Source organism: Channa argus, chromosome 1, assembly GCF_033026475.1.
Source record: "Channa argus isolate prfri chromosome 1, Channa argus male v1.0, whole genome shotgun sequence".
Taxonomy (NCBI): Eukaryota; Metazoa; Chordata; class Actinopteri; order Anabantiformes; family Channidae; genus Channa; species Channa argus.
Genome location: NC_090197.1, coordinates 7,343,789 through 7,366,447, shown reverse-complemented (window position 1 = coordinate 7,366,447; position 22,659 = coordinate 7,343,789). Strand labels below are relative to the sequence as shown.

At 36.6% G+C, this 22,659-nt stretch overlaps 1 protein-coding gene across 11 annotated transcripts in view; it reads left to right on the top strand.

Annotated features, from left to right (window-relative positions):
- Positions 1–530: 530 nt before the first annotated feature.
- The window catches only part of LOC137101143 (major histocompatibility complex class I-related gene protein-like), a 46,890-nt gene continuing 24,761 nt past the window's right edge, over positions 531–22,659 (top strand). The window contains exons 1-10 of one of the 11 annotated variants that reach the window (XM_067479169.1): positions 531–782; positions 2,296–2,562; positions 3,202–3,480; positions 12,220–12,522; positions 12,688–12,789; positions 13,861–13,878; positions 14,546–14,590; positions 15,141–15,271; positions 15,673–15,747; positions 15,938–16,521. In XM_067479169.1, coding sequence (XP_067335270.1) covers positions 713–782; positions 2,296–2,562; positions 3,202–3,480; positions 12,220–12,522; positions 12,688–12,789; positions 13,861–13,878; positions 14,546–14,590; positions 15,141–15,271; positions 15,673–15,741 — 1,284 coding nt within the window. In that variant the 5' untranslated portion in view covers positions 531–712 and the 3' untranslated portion in view covers positions 15,742–15,747; positions 15,938–16,521. Of the gene's footprint in view, positions 783–2,295; positions 2,563–3,201; positions 3,481–3,779; positions 4,077–5,137; positions 5,243–5,482; positions 5,501–5,629; positions 5,709–5,898; positions 6,605–8,145; positions 8,349–9,702; positions 9,967–11,641; positions 11,921–12,219; positions 12,523–12,687; positions 12,790–13,860; positions 13,879–14,545; positions 14,591–15,140; positions 15,272–15,672; positions 15,748–15,919; positions 16,522–20,403; positions 20,463–22,659 lie in introns of those variants that run through there. The other 10 variants (XM_067479158.1, XM_067479150.1, XM_067479133.1 and 7 more) reach the window with 10 other exon arrangements.

Here is a 22,659-nt window from a genome sequence, read left to right as displayed (position 1 = left end):
AAGAATTAATTAATATCAACATTTAAAAATAAACAATGGTGACTCAGCAGTAACAACTCTGAAATATTATTGATACTGCTGATATCTTCCACACAGCAACATTTTCTCAAGTGTATTACAAACAACTTCCTTTGTTGATGTCAGAAGTTATTATTTATTTTATTATTTATTTCACACTATAATCTCACTTGTACTTTATTTAACCTGATGTTGTGTGTTTGGTCTGTGTGAAGAAATGTTGCACTCACATTTTGTGTTATAACTTTAAAAAATGATGTATGATGTCAGTTATGAAGATCTGTCCTGCAGCTGCTGTTAGACTTCATTTTGCTTTATTTTGTTATTTTGCACATTGTTTCACTTTTATTATGCAATTACACACATATAAATTATAAAATATTTGTGTTGTCTGCTTAAGTTTCATTTGTTCATTTCTTCACTTGTAGTGTTGTGCATTATATCAGGAGTCAGTTCTAATGTTTTTGCTTTCACTTTCGTTAATAACCTCAATCTGTCAGTTTAACCCAGTTTTTTTGTTATGTAACACTGAAACTAAAATCCCATTGGTTCAGATGGAGGTGGATGTTAAACCTCTCTTCAGTTCTTCGGGTCAGACTTGGAAAGACAACACCCGGAAGACCATGTCTCGTCCTTTGAGGAAAAAAAAAAATAGCTTATCTGGAATTATGGAGCATAATAGATAGTGAAGAAAATGGACAAAATGGACACAATGGACACCTTGATATTTCTGCTTCTCCTGGGAATAAACGGCGCGACGGGAGGTGAGTTAAACACTTTTTAATGTCGTTTGATCATAAAAGAAAAAACGCGTCATGTTTTTATGATCTGCAGGCTGTTGGTCCATCGCAGCCCAATAGGTCGATGGCAAAGGTAGCGTGGGTAGATCGCATGGAATAACAAAGCAGACGTCAGCCCATCATCCGTCCTCACTATGAAATTTGTCACTTGATTATTACTGTTTGAATCTAACTATTTATTATTCAGTGTTTTTATTTCTGAAAGGGGAAACAGTTTAATAATGTGTTTTATTTATTTTCCGGTATTAGGTTCATTGTTTCAATGTATGGTGTAAATACAGGATTGTTCTGTTTGTTTATGTCTCCATTTTGGTTTTGAGATGTGGCACAACATTGATCTTAATGCCAAAATGAAAACGTAATGAAGTGTAGGCAGCACAAAACAGATTAAAACAAAAGAAAAACTAAACTCAGATATAGAATTCAGAGCAATTATAAAAGTTATTTTAAAAGTAGTGTAAATGTGATGTAAATATTAGAATTAGCTTTTGCATTAAATAGGTTGGTTTATATTCAACACACTTTAACAGATTAGAAACATGATTTTACCTGTTAATTAATGGTGTTGTTTTCAAAGACTGGAACTTGCTGAAGCCAAAACAAAACCTGTGTATTGATACAAAATTGGATCCTTTTCTTTCTAAACATTTTCTAACATGATACCAGAAATGTTTTTAAATAACACAAACATTGACACTGTAATATGTATCAGATCTACACCTTTAATCACTTAAAAGCAACAGAAAGAAAAAATCATATAACCTGTTTCACTCTCAGATTAAGTAAATAAGGCATCTGTGAAAACTTTGTAAGGTGATAATATGTGTACAAAGGTCATATGTTGTATTGTTTGACATCGGTATATTTATGTTACTGTACATAAATATACAATTTTCAGAAAACACTACAAGTCATTTTACACATAATTTTAACTGCACACATTGAGTTATAACAGTTACTTTATGTAAATGTAAAGTTACAGAAATATGATCTGCATACAGCAGAGGACAATGCTGGATTATGAAATGGAAACTAATTTTGCAAAACCCAAAGTGCAAAACATCTACTCTGTTACTTAAAAAAAAGGCTGGAGAATAAAAAGAACCTCTTAGTCAAACATGTGAAAAAAACATATTCCATAGGAGAACAGCTGCAGGTCTTACAGTAAATATTAGAAGAAGATGGTTGTTTTACAGTATTTTCTATCAATGAAAGTTAGATACATAATCCGATGACTTGATTAATAGATTTTTTAAAAATTTCTATTTATGTATTTGTTTTCAAGATAAAATCTGAAATATTGGGCAATAAAACACATATTTATATATTTAAGTTTGTATTTGTGTAGTGCAAAACTTATATGATTAAATGTCTTGAACACATGTAGATCAATTTGATTCTGATATCAGGGAAATATCATTCAGTGATTTATAAAACGTAATTAAACTAAAATCATGACATTAACTTTTTCTTTCAGTGTCTCACTCTCTGAAGTATTTCTACACTGCATCTTCTGGAGTCCCAGACTTTCCAGAGTTTGTGGTGGTTGGTTTGGTTGATGATGTTCAGATCATCCACTATGACAGTGACACCATGAGAGCAGAACCCAAACAGGACTGGATGAACAAAGTCACAGCAGATGATCCACATTACTGGGAGAGGAACAATGAGAGATTCATTGTTGCCCAGCAGACCTACAAAAACAACATTGAAACTGCAAAGCATCGCTTTAACCAAACTGGAGGTTTGTTTTATTTCACTTTTTATTGGTAAATATTGTTGATGCCTGTATCCTGTTTTTTTGTTCTTTGTTTTTACAGTAGTGAACATATGTGTACGTGCACAGACACACATGCACAACATTCCTACTAAATCTGTTAGTGAATCACTTGCTCAGCATAATCAGACGTTCATTTAACAATTAGAGAAAATATGAAGTTACATCACACCATGTTAACTGTTGGAGGGTTGGGCTGCCATCTTGTGAGGTACATACTCTGTGTACTTAGACCTTCTACGATGGATATGCTGCAAACCTTTTTCTTCCTTTGGATAGAAAGTCCTTTAACTGACTCACCAACAGAAAGACAGAGGGATCCTCACAATATGGTGGAACATCATCCAACAGAAGGGAACATGGAGTGATCTGTTTAGGAAGCAAACCTGCATTGACCAGTTGTACTAACAAACTGCTGAACATGAAACACTGACCAGGTGCAGCAGGTGAGTTGACTGACTGATTCTGGATTGAAGCTTCTAGAAAAACCTCCATACAGCATAGTTTTTCACAGGTAGTTGTTGGACTGATCAATTGATTGTGGAAAAGATGTGAGATGAACTGATAATGTGCTGAGATTTACTGAAGTCTTTGTTTCTCTCTCAGGTTTTCATGTTGTCCAGAACATGTTCGGCTGTGAATGGGATGATGAGACTGGAGAGATTAGTGGGTTAAGTCATTTTGGTTACGATGGACAAGACTTCATAATATTTGACCTAAACACAAAGACATGGATCACTGCAAAGCAACAGGGTTTCATCACCAAACTCAAGTGGGATAATGACATAGTTGTTTCAGAGCAGACACATCATTACATCACCCAGATTTGTCCTGATTGGTTGAAGACGTATGTGAACTATGGGCAAACCTCACTACTGAGAACAGGTAGAATCACATGGACTGAGGTTAAATAGTTTGCACAATAATGTTATTATATCTCCTTTGTTATTATTTTACAGTAACATTACAATGAGTTATCTTCTATTTTCTTTGCTTTTTCTCTGCTTCATTCCTCAAATTCTCTTCTGTCTTCCCTTTCTCTCTTTCTGTCCTCCCTGTCCTTTTTAAATTTTACTTGACATGGCATAAATTACTATTTCAGACTAAAGCAGAATATGTTACATCACACATCAATAGTACTATTAGTATGTAGTAAATGAAAAATGAAAAACTGTCTCCTCCAGTTCGTCCCTCAGTCTCCGTCCTCCAGAAGTCTCCGTCCTCTCCAGTCAGCTGCCACGCTACAGGTTTCTACCCTGACAGAGCCACAATGTACTGGAGGAAAGATGGAGAGGAGCTTCATGAGGACGTGGACCATGGAGAGATCCTCCCCAACCATGATGGAACCTTCCAGATGAGAGTTGATCTGGACATTTCATCCGTCAAACCTGAAGACTGGAGGAGATACGACTGTGTGTTTCTGCTCTCTGGTGTTGATGACATCATCACTAAACTGGACAAAGCTGTGATCAGGACCAGTGGTAACATTAATTTTACTTTAATAATTCTGTAGTTCATGTGTTAAACAGTATATTGTCTATCTGTGTTGCATTTGTTTCATCTCTTTTTCTTTCTTTCTTTTTAATTTTTTTTCCAGTTTTTTTTCATCCAGTTTCTTATATAAGCAAATCAAACAAATAGACATTATTGCTTTGAAGTTATAAGGCATTTTTTAAAATTGTTGTCCACAAAGATTTTTTTCTGCAGCACTGTTTACTTTGATAAACACAACTATGTCGAGAATTTAGTGATACATCCACTGTATGAATAAATACAGTAAACAGGATTGTCAGAAGCTCGTATTGTGTTCACACGTGGTGCCATGAACATACCTGTAGGACAGAATCCAAAACAGACAAAGGCAGTGTGAGGGAAGAAAGTAAATTTAGTCATATGATTAGATAATTAGCATACAATCAACCAAGATGAGCTATTGAAGAGGTCACAAAGAGGACAAGAGATCATAGGATGGGTCGTGTTTGGAGGAATGTTTAACATCACAGCAGGCACTTTGTTGTTACAAGGTCCAAAGAAATGTAGTAGATAGTGAGTCCTGGGGTCGCAAGATCTAAAAGAGGGTGATAAAAGGGTTTTATTGACTTCGTTACTGATATCTTCAGATAATCTAGAAAGGGACAAGAGTGATGGCTGTCAACTGCATGCACCTGGTTTCTTTAGTCATGTTTTCTGAGGGTGGTTCCTTTCTTGGGTTTAAGTATAAATAGAAGGGGTTTGAGAGATACAAGTCAGAAACAACACTCAACATCCATGTGTTCTTCTCCATGCCGGCATGTATTAAACTGAGATGGTTCATCACGCTGATTTCTGTCTACAATTCTTCCAAGAGGAAAATTTTCTATTACAGCAGATCAGGATTAACAATGATACACATTGTAATTACATTATTATATGTTCAGACAATTTAGCAAAACAACAGCAGGACAAACAAGAAAATATGGTCTGTGTGTCTCTATATTAGATTCTTCTCTTCTGACCTGCTTCATCTGTACAGGATGTGATTTGATTCTTGTTTGTTCAACAGAAACATCCATGAACATGATCATCGCCATCATTGCAGTAGTTGTTCTTGTTGTCGTCCTCATTGGTCTGATTGGATTCATCATTTACAGAAAGAAGACGAGAGATGGTGAGAGACGAAAACATAAACACAGTCATGAATGTTAATTGTACTGTTATTTTACTGTTATCATCATCATCATCATCATCATCATCATCATCATCAACATCCAACTTTTTGACCATCATCATCAGCAATATTATTTATTACTGTGCATTGCACAACATGCAGCTTCTGTTTATTGCTTTTATTGTACCTTAATTCTTATTGATGAATAACTGAAGTTATTTGTATTTTATTTAATTTCAGCCAAACGCCCACTGATCCGTAAGTAAAACTTGTTTTCATATTCTTTTGTCTGACCAGACATCCACTCTGTGCTTTACAAAATGTTTCTGGATTGAAAATGTCTCACAGTGTCAGGATGCCAGTAACAGTGTGTTTCTGATTTAACAGCTGCCATCAGCACTGATGTCAAAACGTTCTGACGATTCCTCTACAGACAGTGTTCACAGCGACAGACTATTGATCACAGGTAACTAACTGCTCTGTCTGAACTATCACTATATTCACTTTATAACCATCTGTGTGTAAACTCTGACTAAGCAGATTTTAAATCCCTACAAGTCTTAACTTTTTCATACGTTTCCATTTTTGAATACAATTTGGGTTTTTGAAAACATGTTTTACACTGCTGATTTATGAAGGCTCATTTGTCCCAACAGGAGTGAAGTGCCAATAAAGAATCTGCAGCATCAAGAATTGGAATTAAAGTTCTGCTTTGGAAGAATTACAAGTTACACAATGAGTTGAGTCTTTGTTACAGCAAAGACACAACTCACTGTGTATTCAGGACATGAACAAAAGGCCACAGCACTAAAATGGCTGGAAAATCATTCACATGTGGATGAAATGCAGTGTTTTGCAGTGAGCTTGGATTTTTTTTACATGAAAAGTAGTTATAACACTTTTAAACATTTTCAGAAACAGTTTCTTAACATTAGAGTGAATTTAAAAGAACAGTTTTACTCCAGATACAATCAGGAAATATTTAGCACTGATCAGGCAGCAGATGAGTGATGGACATAATGACCAGGCTTCAGGCTGTAGCTACTCTGTGCAGCTCAAAGAAGGTTTAAGCAGTGATTTCGCATTTTGAACGTTGTTCATGTTTTTAAATTGAACATTTAAAAAAATAATGTTTAATTCCACAATTGATTTAATTCCACAGTAACATGGCATCTACGTCTGCACAACTTCAAATCCACGAATATGCACAATTTCTTCAAAATGACATATTTCAATGTGCAAATACAAACAGACTAAATCTGATGAGGAGACAAATGACAGTGTACTAGACATTGAAACAGATCTACCTCTGTATACTTCTACACATCAATCTAGGATTTATTTTGAAGTTTGAAGCTTGAATCTTTCTAACATGTGTGTTTTGTAATTAAGACATTTTCACAATTTATATTGGGATCTGTCACTTGCCATTCGATCTATTTATAAATGCTAAAAACTGAACCTTCTGTTAAGTCGACCAAATCTTTTTCTAGCTTTAGTGATGTTTTGTGTGATAGAGTTGTATGTTAAATATGACTTGTTTCTACTCAGGTTATTTATTGAAACTTTTTGAATACAATAAATTACGTTTTCTTTATTTGACTTGTAATTTCTTGTGTTTCCCAGTTTTGTCAAGATCTTTTGCTTGTTTTTACTTTGGCCTGTTACAGAAATTGATAATGGAGACTTTCATTTCTGTGTTTATTAACTTCTTTTGAGCCCCGAATCTGAACGTCATCAAGGCTCGAGGCAAATATGTTGATACTGAGGCAAATAGTTTTGGTGTTAGAAATAAAGCATGGACAGCCAGTCTGCCCTTCAGATACTGCCAAGAAAGAGAGGTTTTGTATTTCTGCCATTTCTGCCAACACGTGAAGACGCAACATGGCAGCGCATGTGTTTTCAGAGGTTTGTGGGTGGAGCTATGATGACACGTGTCAGCATGTGTTTATGAGAGATAAAGTTTGGATGGAGGAGATAATGTCCATGGAAACTTACATCATGTTAAAAGCTGTGCTATATTTTTTTCAAGATAAAATAAATAAGTTTTACCTTAAAAAAAAGACTATGCACTCAAGTGTCTTTTCAGCTTGTTTCCTTATTTTTTTTGTGAGAAACTTTTATTTTGCAACTGATGCTTAGAAACAGATAATGTCTTAGTAACACAAAGTTGTACACCAGACCCAGAAGAAATGACCCTGACAGATTATGACTTTGGCATCTTTAAACCATGCATGCAAATAGCAGCATGGGGGTTTTATCTTTTAAAGATGGCTAAAAACTTGTGCACTGGCACGTTAGGGATTCATCATTCAAAATAATTTGGATCAGTTTTTATTAGGTGCAGTTCCTTTTTTTTTTTTTTTTTTACATGTTAACCCAATAAAGTTTGGTCTGTGTCTTAACTGTTCTGTACACAAAAAGTGTGAAAACAGTGAAAAGGTCTTAGCAAGTAAAACTGTAATAAGGTCATGCTGACCCTTGACCCTCCACGATGTTATTAAGACCACCGGTAATAATGTTGTGGCTGATCAGTGTATTAATAAATGCGTTTACATTTATAGAAGTTGTTGTTGTGGATGAGTTGGAAAAATTCTGCAGGCTGAACAACACACTCCCTGATCCTGAGATCCATTAACCTGCTTCCCCTGTTGTCATATGTTTAAAGTAGAGCAACACACCATTGATAGGCCACTACAGATACTGAAGAAAATGGACACAATGTACATCTTGATTTTTCTGCTTCTCCTGGGAATAAACGGCGCGATGGGAGGTGAGTTATCATTATTAAATCAAGAGTCAGTTCTAATGTTTTTGCTTTCACTTTCGTTAATAACCCCAATCTGTCAGTGTAACCCAGTTTTTAGTTATGTAACACTGAAACTAAAATCCCATTGGTTCAGATGGTGGTGGATGTTAAACCTCTCTTCAGTTCTTCGGGTCAGACTTGGAAAGACAACACCCAAAAGACCATGTCTCATCCTTTGAGGAAAAAAAAAAATTAGCCTATCTGGGAATTATAGAGCATACGAGATACTGAAGAAAAATTACACAATGGACACCTTGATATTTCTGCTTCTCCTGGGAATAAACGGCGCGACGGGAGGTGAGTTAAACACTTTTTAATGTCATTTGATCATAAAAGAAAAAACGCGTAATGTTATTATGGTCTGTTTTAATAAGCTCTGACTTAAATATATGAAGGTTCCTGGCAGATTATCAAAATATATGGAATACGATATAACTTCTAATCTTAAAGCTCACATTAGTAGGCGTAAACCTTCCTCTCATTTATCATTATTACTATTTGAATCTAACAATTTATTATTCAGTGTTTTTATTTCTGAAAGGGGAAACAGTTTAATAACGTGTTTTATTTATTTTCCAGTATTAGGTTCATTGTTTCAATGCATGTTGTAAATACAGGATTGTTCTGTTTATGCCTCCATAGTGACTTTGAGATGTGGCACAACATTGATCTTAATGACAAAATTAAGGCATAATGAAGTGTAAACAGCACAAAACAGTTCAAAGCAAAAAATGAAATAAAATAAACTCAGAGATATAAATAAATTATAAAAGTAATTTTGTAAACGTGATGGAAATATTATAATTAGTTTTTGCATTAAATTAGTTGGTTTATAATTAATACAGTTAGAAACGTGGATTTACCTGTGTACATTATCATTAATTATCCCAACAAGTGCATTAATGGTGTTAATGCATCAACAGTCCTGCTTGATTGGTTGAAGATGATTCATGGATCTTAGTCTTTCTAAACATTTTCTAACATGATACCAGAAATGTTTTTTAATCACACAAACATTGACACTGTAATATGAAGAAGAAAAACAAATAACATAAAAAACATATAACCTGTTTCTCTCTCAGAATAAGTAAATAAGGCATCTGTGAAAACTTTGTAAGGTGATAATATGTGTACAAAGCTCATATGTTGTATTGTTTGACATCTGTATATTTATGTTACTCTACACAATTTTCAAAAAAACACTAAAAGTCATTTTACAGATAATTTTAACTGCACACAATGAGTTATAACATAAACTTTATGTACAATATCATTTTAAAGTGCAGCTTACAGAAATATGAAATATGGAAAACCTTTTCCATAGGAGAACACATGCAGCTCTTATAGATATGAAAGCATGAGAAGAAGATAGTTGTTTTACAGTAATTTCTATCTATGGAAGGTTGGATACCTAATTTGAACACTTTATTTATTTATTTATGTATGTATTTTTCTTAAGAGAAAATCTGAAATACTTGGCCACAGTTCACATATCTTTATATTTAACTTTTTATTTATGTAGTGCACAACTTCTATGATTAAATGTCTTGAACACATGTAGATCCATTTGATTCTGATATCAGGGAAATAACATTCACTGATTTGTAAAATGTAATTAAACTAAAATCATGACATTAACTTTTTCTTTCAGTGTCTCACTCTCTGAAGTATTTCTACACTGCATCTTCTGGAGTCCCAGACTTTCCAGAATTTGTGGCTGTTGGTGTGGTTGATGATGTTCAGATCATCCACTATGACAGTGACACCATGAGAGCAGAACCCAAACAGGACTGGATGAACAAAGTCACAGCAGATGATCCACATTACTGGGAGAGGAACACTAATGGATTGATTGATGCCCAGCAGACCTTCAAAGCCAACATTGAAATTGTAAAAAAGCGCTTCAACAGAACTGGTTTGTTTCATTTCACTTATTACTGGTAAATATTGTTGATGCTGATTTATCCTGTTTTTTTGTTCTTTGTTTTTACAGTAGTGAACATATGTGTACGTGCACAGACACACATGCACAACATTCCTACTAAATCTGTTAATTAATCACTTGCTCAGCATAATCAGACGTTCATTTAACAATTAGAGAGAATATGAAGTTACATCACACCATGTTAACTGTTGGAGGGTTGGGCTGCCATCTTGTGAGGTACATACTCTGTGTACTTAGACCTTTTACAATGGATATGCTACAAATCTTTTTCTTTCTTTGGATAGAAAGTCCTTTAACTGACTCACCAACAGAAAGGCATAGGGATCCTCACAATATGGTGGAACATCATGCAACAGAAGGGAACATGGACAAAGCGTTGCAGTAATCAAGACGACATATGACCAGCGCCTGTACAATGAGTTGGGTTGTATATTCCGTGATGTGGGGTCTGATCTTCCTGATGTTGTAGAGGGCAAATCTGCAAGCCCTAGAGACTGAGGAGATGTGGTCCTTAAAGCTCAGTTGGTCGTCGACGATGACCCCCAGATTTTTGGCCGATTTAGTGGGGACAATCACTGTAGATCCCATGCTGATGCTGATGTTGTGTAGTGTCGAAGGTCTGGCTGGGAAGACAAGGACTTCGGTCCAGGAGAGGTTGAGTTGAAGATGTCTCTCACTCATCCAGGCTGAGATGTCTGAGAGACAGGCAGAGATGCGTGATGAGACAGTGGAGTCGTCCGGTGGAAAGGACAGGAAGAGATGTGTGTCATCAGCGTAGCAGTGATAGGAAAGACCATGTGAGTGAATGATGGCTAATGTGTTGACCACATTGTGTTGGTTTGTCTCATGTGGGGGAATAGAGTAAATTTAGTCTTATAGTTGGATAATTAGCAAACAGGCAAAAAAGATGGGCTTATTGAAGAGGTCACAAATAGGACAAGAAGTCAAAGGGTGCGTCATGTTTAGAGGACGGCTTAAGATCACAGTAGGCACTTTGTTGTTACAAGGCCCAAAGCAATGTAGTAAATAGTGAGTCCTGGGGTCACAGGATCTACAAAAAGGTGCAATAAAAGGGTTTTATAGCTTCACAACTGACATCTTCAGAGAACCTAGAAAGGGACAAGAATTCTGTCAACTGCGTTCACCTGGTTTCGTCATTCATGTTTTGTGAGGGTGGTTCCTTTCTTGGGTTTGAGTATAAATAGAAGGAGTTTGAGAGACACAAGTCAGAAGACACCAACATCCATGTGTTCTTCTCCATGCCGGCATGTATTAAACTGAGATGGTTCATCACGCTGATTTCTGTCTACAATTCTTCCAAGAGGGAAAATTTCCATCACACTCAGAATGTACTGAATTATTGTATGATAGTGGACAAATCAGGACACACAAACTGTTTCCTAGTCTCTGTACTGGTCTTACTGGTCTCTGCCTTATTCTGACCAGTTGTACTAACAAACTGCTGAACATGAAACACTGACCAGGTGCAGCAGGTGAGTTGACTCTGGACTGAAGCTTCTAGAAAAACCTCCATACAGCATAGTTTTTAACAGGAAGTTGTTGGACTGATCCATTGATTGTGGAAAAGATGTGAGATGAACTGTTACTGTGCTGAGATTTACTGAAGTGTGTGTTTCTCTCTCAGGTGTTCATGTTTTCCAGAACATGTACGGCTGTGAATGGGATGATGAGACTGGAGAGATTAGTGGGTTAAATCAGTTTGGTTACGATGGAGAAGACTTCATAATATTTGACCTGAAGACAGAGACATGGATCGCTCCAAAGCAACAGGGTTTCATCACCAAACAAAAGTTGGATCGTAGCAAAGTTGTGGCAGAGCAGACACATCATTACTTCACCCAGACTTGTCCTGATTGGTTAAAGACGTATGTGAACTATGGAAAAACCTCACTACTGACAACAGGTAGAATTGTTTGCACAATAATGTTATTATATCTCCTTTGTTATTATTTTACACTAACATTACAATGAGTTTATCACCAGTCTTACTTTCTATTTTCTTGCTTTTTCTTTCTTGCTTTTTCTCTCATTCCTCAAATTCTCTGCATCTGTCTTTCTTCCCCTCTGTCCTCCCTGTCCTTTTTAAATTTTACCTGACATGGCATAAATTACTATTTCAGACTAAGGCAGAATATTTTACATCACACATGAATAGTACTATTAGTATGTAGTAATTGAAAAACTAAAAACTGTCTTTCCCAGTTCCTCCCTCAGTGTCTCTCCTCCAGAAGTCTCCGTCCTCTCCAGTCAGCTGCCACGCTACAGGTTTCTACCCTGATAGAGCCACAATGTTGTGGAGGAAAGATGGAGAGAAGCTTCATGAGGACGTGGACCATGGAGAGATCCTCCTCAACCATGATGGAACCTTCCAGATGAGAGTTGATCTGAACATTTCATCAGTCAAACCTGAAGACTGGAGGAGATACGACTGTGTGTTTCAGCTCTCTGGTGTTCAGGTGGACATCATCACTAAACTGGACAAAGCCGTGATCAAGACCACTGAACGTAAGACTGAACTCACGCAGTCCAGCTCTCTACAGTTAAAGTGCGCTTTTAAATTACAACTTAGAGAACTTCAACTTTGTTCAATCTTAAATAGGTTGCATTGGTTTTTAATATCAGCCAAACAAGCTTATAAACAAAACCATTTACTGTGTTTGTTTTCAACAGAGAAGCTCAGTGACATGTTCATCCTATCATTCCTCATTGCTGCAGTGGCTGGTCTTGTCCTTATTGTCATCACTGGATTAGTGATTTACGAAAAGAAGAAAGGTGAGACACCTCTTCTGTAGCCTGAGATGCATTAATGCAAATGTGGTAAAGTAAAAAACAGAAACTCTTCTTACTTTAACACAGTTCAACAGTGTCAAAGTCTGCAGCCTGCAAAGTGATGATACAGATGAAACAGCATGTTAAACTGTTTCAATAAAAACTGAATATTTATTACACAGAGTTGTGGGAATCTAACAAACTGAAAGTTGAGTGTATTTGATTTAAAAAAAGTAGTTTTATCAGACGTTGTTGCTGCTCCACAAATATTATATTTGAAGTATAAATTAATTCTAAGCTGGTTCTCAGCTTCAGCCAACTGTGTGTTAATTATACTAAATATTGGACTGATTGAGCATTGATGGGTGATTAAATTGAACCCAGCCTCTCCCGTCCTCTTAATGACTTTCTGGTGTGTTATATTGATGATCACATGGAGACTTTATTATTGCTTCATAAATGCAACAATGATGACAGATGGACTTTTAAATGTAATGCTGCCTCTGGAATAACATTTTTTTTAATTAGTTGGACAAACTACTGTGAGGCTGCTTATCAGTTTAGCTGCAGACGGTTGTTGAGAATCATTTGATGTTATTATTAGAGATCAGTGTGCAAGCGAACACATGCACAGAGCTCATTATAATAAACACACCATGTGTGTGTTGGTTATGTCACATGTATCACTGACAGCTGATGGAATCTCTAAAATCAGACAGGCTGACCTGGCCAAGTCTCTTATGTTGGACTTATTTTCCATAGACATTTGATTCTCTGACAAGATCTGGCAACGCTGTCATTGATCCCTGAAACTAAATGTAAATATAGAGCCCTGCATTGTAATATAAGAAAGCTGATCATGAAGGAAAGTTAAATCATAACAGGAAAGCAGAAAGATTTTTTAAGCTGTCTTTGAAATTCATTTAACCCTGTAAATGTGTTTATTGAATTTTATATTGAGTTGACTTTTTAAGAGTATTGATGTTCTCTAAGATGTGTAAGGGTTTATATTCTTAAACCATATGTTGTAATATTTCAGATATTTATTCTGTTTTACCTTGTTTGTTTTTTCAGCTCAATCCTCAGCACAAAGTAAGTGGAACTTTCTTGTGTCTTTTGACGTTTAGACTTCATGCTGAAGTGCTGAGTGGTTTCTCATGAGTTCAACCTTTGAATGATCTGTAATTTGGAATTTAGTGAAATATAAAGAAACTACTTTCAGCTACTTCTGACAGTATCTGCCTATAATCTGAAGTGGGACATGTCAGATCCATAAAAATTCAGGGTGGATGTTAAAATTCAGACAGTTCCTGTTGTGGATGCATCAGCTGTGTGTTTCCACTTTTTTCCATTGTTTTCTTTCTATCAGAGAAATCAGGGTACTGCTGCATGTATATGCAGATTTCCAGGAAATAGATTATATCATTATTTTGGATTTATTTTTAGCACAGTATTGTGAAATTGCATCATCTCTGCCTTATTATTACACAGTAGCAACCTGTGTAGAGAAAGTCCTGGTTTTGGTTTGTGGTTTTCTTAAACCATTAAGCTGCTGTATTTGTACCATTGTTGGTTTGTCTTTAACGATTTCTGTTTTTGTAGACCTGAAGACTCCATTAGACAATTCTCCAAGACCGTGTTGCAAATGTTGGAGGAACAACAATTTAAAAATAACTAACATGTAACCTAGTAACTTGGTGCTGCTGTAGTCGTAACAATGTTTTCTTGTCTTTAACATTTAATTGTTTTATGTTTGTAGACCTGAAGACGGACAATTCTCCTTCAGGACATGAAAAAACATCAGGTAAATCTATTGATCTTTAGTGTTGCAAATGTTGTCATGGAGATTGAAAATAATGTTATATTAGGCCTGGAAAGGTCATGGAAAAATGTTAAATCTGTAGAAGTTTTGAAAAAGTCTTTTAAAAAATGATACTTAATTTCATTTCAATTAATATCAGTTTGAAACTTTTACTAAGATTTTTCTCATTTACAAACAACTTCTTGGGCAGAGCTGTGTATCTAGTGTCTCTTGCCTGGAACGACAAACGTGAGGTCTAAAGCCACAATGGACAATATCTGTCATAGTCTTGCAAAAAAAAAACAGACAAAATTTTCTTTTATTACATGGAAACTTTACATTTTTCTGTTGTTTCTGATCATTAAAAGCCACAGATTTTAGATGTGGTCTCCATCTTTTAGACCCCAGTACATGTTGTAGCTGACTTTTTAGTTTTCTGCTTTTGTGCTTTGAATCATTAATGATATAATCATATAAACATTATACATTTATTATACACCACTCACAATTGATAAAAATGATAGTGAACTGCCATTTTCTCTTGTATACAAAGGCGGCTGTAGCTCAGTTGGTAAGGCAATTGACCATGGACCACAGGGTCAGTGGTTCAATCCCCACTCCTGCCTACAATTCAAAGTGTCCTTGGGCAAGACACTGAACCCCACGTTGCTCCCGGTGGGTCAGGTGAGCACCTTGCATGGCAGCCACTGCCATCTGTGTGTGTGTGTGAATGGGAAGCAACATTGTAAAGTGCTTTGGATAAAAGCGCTATATAAGCAACTATTTATACAAACATTTTTTTGTAGGTAACTAATTATACAGTTCATGCATTAAAAATTATAGATGACAATCAAGTGTTTGAGGTCAAAGAAATTGGTATAAAACTCTGGAAAAATCATGGAAAAGTAATTTAATTGTTGATTAATTTATTGTATTTTTGTAGACGTGAAGACACCAGCTGACAAGTCTCAGCTCACCTGAACTTGTGCTCAAGTTCAGGTTGAGTTTATTTGTCTTTTTGTTGTTGTTGTTGTTTTTTACTGTATTATAGTTTGTGTAATTGATTGTTTCCTTTTTCCCCTCAGGGTCAGAGAGTCCTTCAAAACGTTCTGATGGTTCCTCTACAGACAGTGTTCACAGCGACACACTATTGATCACAGGTAACTAACTGCTCTGTCTGAACTATCACTATATTCACTTCATAACCATCTGTGTGTAAACTCTGAATAAGCAGATTTTAAATCACTACAAGTCTTAACTTTTTCATACATTTCCATCTTTGAATACAATTTGGGTTTTTGAAAACATGTTTTACACTGCTGATTTATGAAGGCTCATTTGTCCCAACAGGAGTGAAGTGCCAATAAAGAATCTGCAGCATCAAGAATTGGAATTAAAGTTCTGCTTTGGAAGAATTACAAGTTACACAATGAGTTGTGACTTTGTTACAGCAAAGACACAACTCACTGTGTATTCAGGACATGAACAAAAGGCCACAGCACTAAAATGGCTGGAAAATCATTCACATGTGGATGAAATGCAGTGTTTTGCAGTGAGCTTGGATTTATTTTACATGAAAAGTAGTTATAACACTTAGTGTGTGACCCTAATTTTTAGAAACGGCAGGGACTTTGTTCTGTCTCTCATGAACCTTCTGTGCACTAACGCGAGCATCTATATCTGGCATTTAGAGGCTAAAGAGCCAAATATCTGTGCAGTTAAGATTGTAAGAATAGAAAGTTTCTTAACATTAGAGTCAATTTAAAAGAATAGTTTCACTTCAGATACAGTCAGGAAATATTTAGCACTGATCAGGCAGCAGATGAGTGATGGACATAATGACCAGGCTTCAGGCTGTAGCTACTCTGTGCAGCTCAAAGAAGGTCTAAGCAGTGATTTCACATTCTGAACGTTGTATATGTTTTTAAATTGAACATTTAAAAAAATAATGTTTAATTCCACAATTGATTTAATTCCACAGTAACATGGCATCTACGTCTACACAACTTCAAATCCACGAACATGCACAATTTCTTCAAAATGACATATTTCAATGTGCAAACAGACTAAATCTGATGAGGAGACATTGAAACAGATCTACCTCTGTATACTTCTACATATCAATTTAGGATTTATTTTGAAGTTTGAAGCTTGAATCTTTATGACTTGTGTTTTTTTTAAGACATTTTCACAATTTATATTGGGATCTGTCACTTGCCATTCGATCTATTTATAAACACTAAAAACTTTCTGTTAATTCGACCAAATCTTTTTCTAGCTTTAGTGATGTTTTGTGTGATAGAGTTGTATGTTAAATATGACTTGTTTCTACTCAGGTTGAATGCAATAAATGAGGTTTTCTTTATTTGATTTGTCACTTCTTGTGTTTCCCAGTTTGTAAAATTAAAATAAAAATGACATGATTACAACCACTTCCAACCACACAAAACTTTCCTAACTTATAAAATAATGTTAAATACTTTGGTTTATCACACAAATCTAATGCAATTGTAATGGAAATGTATGAAAACATTTAAAATGCAATATTTGCCTCTGAGTATGGGTAAAAAAAAAAGAGTCTAAAGCTGCTCTAAATGCAAATGAACTAACTCAAATGTGTACATACGTGAGTAAATGCATGTTGTCACTTTCCAAAAACCCTCAGAAATCTACACAGTGCTGCATTCAGATTCAAACAGGCAGCACTGTAACATACAATGACTTCTTTATTAGCTGCAGTACAAATAACTGGCAGATAATACTTAAAAACACACATTACTTTGACCTCATACAGTAGAAGATAATGTTATAACTCAGACACTGAGTAACAGATAACAGCCACATAATGGAAATACTTAGTTCATTTCTATAAGAGACAGAAATTCTGCTGCCACTTCAGTAAAAAACAATTTCAACCCCTAAGTGTTTGTACCTTCACACATTTAGTATAAGATGCTGATTATAACATCGTCCTTACTTCTTTCTTTTGTCTGTGGATTTAGTTAGAAATTAGAAATTAAAAGATAGATTTAGAGCAGCTACCTGTGAGCAGCAGTGACTCAGTTTATCACACTGACCATAGGGTCGGAGGTTTGCACCCCACTCTTCCCAACTACATCCCCATCCCCCCACGCAGCGCTGGTATAAACTGGGGAGGTTGCTTTAGGAAGGTATCCAGCATAAAAACTGCTGTATCAACGTGCAGACTAATGATCTGCTGTGGTTTAAAACTCCTTTACTCTGGTTTTAACCAAAGAAAAAATTAGATACTGATAATGTTTAACCAGCCCAGATCACGTCTAGTGTCTTGTATTCCAAGTAGAAATGGGCCTTACAGGTCTGGCAAATGTAAATGATGATGCACATGATTATGTCAATTTGTGGAAGCTAGAGTTCAGTTTTTTTGGATTGTTGGTAAAGAAAGAGCTGCATCAGTTCTGTTGTTCCTCGTCCTTCTGCTGCAGCCAGCTGTCTCTCTGTAGGTGTCTGGTGGATATGGACAGGGCTGTGTGTCCCAGTGAAGTCCAACATCATCTCCTTGGTCCTGGAGATATTTAGATGGAGCTTGTTGTCTTGACACCATGATGTCAGATGGCATCTACCTCCTCAGTGAAAACCAGCTCATCATTCCTAGTGATCAGGCATATGATGCTGGTGCTATCTGCAAACACTGTACTATGTACCTAAAGTAAAAGTTCTCATTGTGAAAAAACCCCTCAGTGCTTTATTGTTATATATAATATGAAGAATTATATTACTCATCCATGAAAGTATATCTAGCATTGTTGCCTAGGGTTTGCTCAAGGTGGCAGTTTATCAGGTTTAGTTGTTTGATCTATCAGATCCCAAAACTAGAGATGAATAGAGATTTATAGAGTTTTTTTTTATTATTCAATAGCTTCATTTAAAAAAATGTTGTATTATCAGCAGGTGACCATCGATGTGTAAAATTATTTTGGTAACACTACACTAAGAGGAAGTTATAACATTTCTTTTCCAATAAAAACAATTCTTCAGAACTGGGCAACAGCATATCTTTGCAAACTAAATGCTGTAGTATTACTAGCCAGATATACTTCATAAGAGGGAAGTTATCGAACATTTTTGTGGTGTCTTTTGTCAGAGTTGCACTTTGTAGATGGTCCCTCCACTTGTCACACAGCTGGTTATGTGTTTAGGGAGAACGATATTTAACTCACTGCACCACTGAATAGATGTTTTGTGATGCAACAGCGTTTCACCTGTGAGCTATGAACCAAGGAAAATGAAAATTTTACTGCAGTTCCGGAAGCACCGTGTCTCATCCTTTGAGGGGAAAAGTATTTAAGCCTATGTGAGAATTATGGAGTATAAGTGATACTGAACAGGGTAATCGACAGGTACAGACACAGGCCCACGGGTAAATTAAACAAACTTAACTAGTGGCAATGGGAAAATAACAGGGGGAACTAATACAGGGAGCAGGGTAAAGCAACCAGAGGATAAACTAATGCAAACCTAACAAAGCAGAACCAAACCACAATAACATGAACTAACCAAACCACATAACTAGGTATAACAAAACCACATAAGGAAAGAGCAAACCATAGACCAAAAACCTTGACAGTTCAGACAGGGATCAGGCAGGATACAAAGTAATGACAAAGGCAGACAGAGTACCAACACACACTTACACACAACACAAACCAGCAGAGAAAACTGGGGAGAGCAGGGTATAAAAGGGGAACAGGTGAAACAAATAAGGACAAAACGTGGAAGGTAAAGACAAACAGACTCACAGGAACAGACACAGGAGGATCAACAAAATAAAAGCCAAAACAGGAAATAAAGTAGACAACCTAAACATGGGGAGAGAAGTTTGATTCTGATAACAGGAAAATAACATACAGAGATTTTAAATGTAAATAAGTAATTAATCCTGACTCAAATGTAGCAGAAAGGTACAAAGGATTCATTTATCAGTTTGAGTGAAAAGAAGATCATCACGGGAGAAGACAACAAATTGTAGCAATTTCAACTGTAACATATGAAATTATTATTATTATTTCTTTTTAATTTCAGTCAAACTCTGTCCATCTCCTGAGTAAAACTTATTTCTGTTTTGTTTCATCTGATCTGAAGTGCACTCAATGGTTTCCGGATTTTGCATTAAAGAGCATGTTAGTAAAACACTGTCAGGATGTTTCAGCTGTGAGCAGCAGCTGTGATTTCATGGAGCAACTGAACAAGCTGAGCAGTTAAATAATGCAGGGCATGAACATTTTACATCAGTTGTTACCAGAGCTGTTATAAATGATACATATGATCTATATTACTAAAAAGAATGTGATGCATTCTAGTTGTAAGGAAAATATTCCACTTCAACTTTTTCACAATAAAGATGTAACTTGTTTTAAACAAATGTATGTGATATCATAAATAATAATAATAATAATAAATTTCACATACAGTACGTTTAGAAACCTTTACATTAAAGTATCATATAAAGTTATATTAAAATTGAAAATAAACCAAAATAAACCAAGTTTAACTTAATCTTTATCAGTCTGTCGTGTTGAGTGCTTGTTGGTTTGGTTAATGAGGTTCAGATCTTTCACTATGACAGTGACACCATGAGAGCAGAACCCAAACAGGACTGGATGAACACAGTCACAGCAGATGATCCACAGCACTGGGAGGATCAGACTGCAGCACTGATTAATACCCAGCAGGTCTAATGATCGACTACATGCTGCAGTGTTACACTGACACTGTGTGTTTGTTTATTACTCTGACACTTTATCTCCTTAATAATTCATTTTATGTCTTTGTCCCAGATTCAGCACAGCTTCTCCCCCAGAACAGAACCAGCCCTCAGTAGTTTGTCCAGTCTGTTACAGTCTGCCACCTTCATGTTGCTGCCCCAGCAAACCCCAGCATAGAAGATGGAGCTAAGCTACAATGGACTGTAGCATGGTGCTGCAGATGTTGAAGGACCTTAGTCTCCTTAGAAAATACAGCCTGCTCTGTGTTTTCCTGTAGATTGATGCTGCATTAACTGACCAGTCCAGGTTATCATCCAGGTGGACAACCAGGTATTTGTACTACGAAAGTACCTCCACCCCCTCTCCCCGTATGGAGAGAGTTTTGACAGGAGTCCCGGACATCCTGAAGTCCACTACCAGTTCCTTGTTTTACTGATGTTGAGCTGGAGATGATTGTGCTCAAACCAGTTAACAAAACTGTTCACCACCGATCAGTGATATCTCCACCCTGGATACATCCAACCACTGCAGAGTCATCAGAAAACAGGACTCTGAGTTGTACCTGAAGTCAGAGGTAAAGGGAGCCTAAACTGTCCCCTGGGGAGCACCTGTGCTGCAGGTCACTGTGTCAAACAAACAGTTCTGCAGACGGACATACTGGGGTCGGTCAGTGAGGGAGTCCAAAAGCCAGGCCAGGCAAGTCAACGAGCATGCTCTTTAATTTCTCCCCCACGAGGTCAGACTGGGTTGTGTTAAAAGCACTGGAGAACTCACAGAATATAATCTTTAAGGACCTTGTCCAGGTGGGTGTAGATGTGGTGTAGCAGGTGGATGAGAGCATCCTACATCTGAGGCTGATAAGCAAACTGCAGGGGGTCCAGAGATGGTTACACCAGATGCCCAGAGGAAGTGCAGGACCAGTCTCTCCCACACTTGATATGGGAGGTTAGGGCCACAGGTCTGGAGTCACTGGGGACATTGGGGCGGGACACTTTCTGTGCTGGCACCATGCACAATGTTTTCCATCCCACAGGCATCATCTCCAGCTGCATATTCAATATTATTCATGCTCAGGATATAAATTGTCCATGTAACACATCAGTGTTGGGAACTATCCAACCAATCATTGGTTATTATTGGTTACTGCACAGTGGGGGTTTCAGCAGAGACCCAACTACAAAAGCTTTGCCCCATGGCCTGTCAGGAAGGTAGTCATGACTCCCAGAAACATCGTTCTTTCTTTTAAATTTCACACCTAAAATGCAAATGATCACAGCACCAACCTAGAACCACTTTACTATAAGTAAATGAACCATTAGCATTTGCTACAAAATTGTCAGAATAAAGAGGAGACACTTGAAAAATTGTAGCTTTACAAAAGCTTTTTTTTTTCTAGAGACCTTTGGTGTGTATGTTGGTAGACAGTGGACTCAGTGGGAAAGTATCGTTGTCTTTAGATCACTACTGAAGCTCTGTGTGAGTGTAAATATGCATTTAAATAATAGGATTGTTTTATTTCTACTGGAGGGAAAATATAATTTGTATTGTAGGATTGAGAATTCACAGCATGCAGGTTAGTGTCACACTACCTCCTCTATGCTTAGCAAATATAAGAAGACTGAAAAAGCTTCTTTGATGAGCAGTGAAACGTCCACTTGAAAAATTCACTTGATGTGACTCAACCTCCAAATAACCAAATCTGGATGAACATTTGCTGATATTTTGCAACAAATACATTAATTATTACTAATTAAATAAATAATTATATATTAGAGGTGTTTAAAATACTGGTTCTCTATCTGTCTCTCCTCCAGTTCCTCCCTCGGTGTCTCTCCTCCAGAAGTCTCCGTCCTCTCCAGTCAGCTGCCACGCTACAGGTTTCTACCCTGACAGAGCCACAGTGTTCTGGAGGAAAGATGGACAGGAGCTTCAAAAGGCTCCAGCTCATCTACAGTCCACGTGTCATCAATCAGGGAGTAGTCAATTAAAACAAGAGCCGATTCAGTAAAGTTTCGTCTCTTCAATCTGCTTAGTTTAACTAATCTCAGTATAATTTAGCCATAAGAATCTGGCTGAACTGAAGCAGTTCTGTCATGAAAGATGGTCCAGATGTTCTCCTGAACCTTGTGCAGGTCTAATCTACAGCTACAGGAAGTTTTAGATTGAGGTTATTGCTGCCAACAGTGATTCAACCACTTATTCAATGACCGTTACCATGACTTTTTATGTTTAATGGTTGTGTTCAATAAAGACACGAAAGATCATGACTGTGTTTTATATTTATTAGAAATATTTGCTGACATCTGTGACTTTGGTTAAAATCTGATT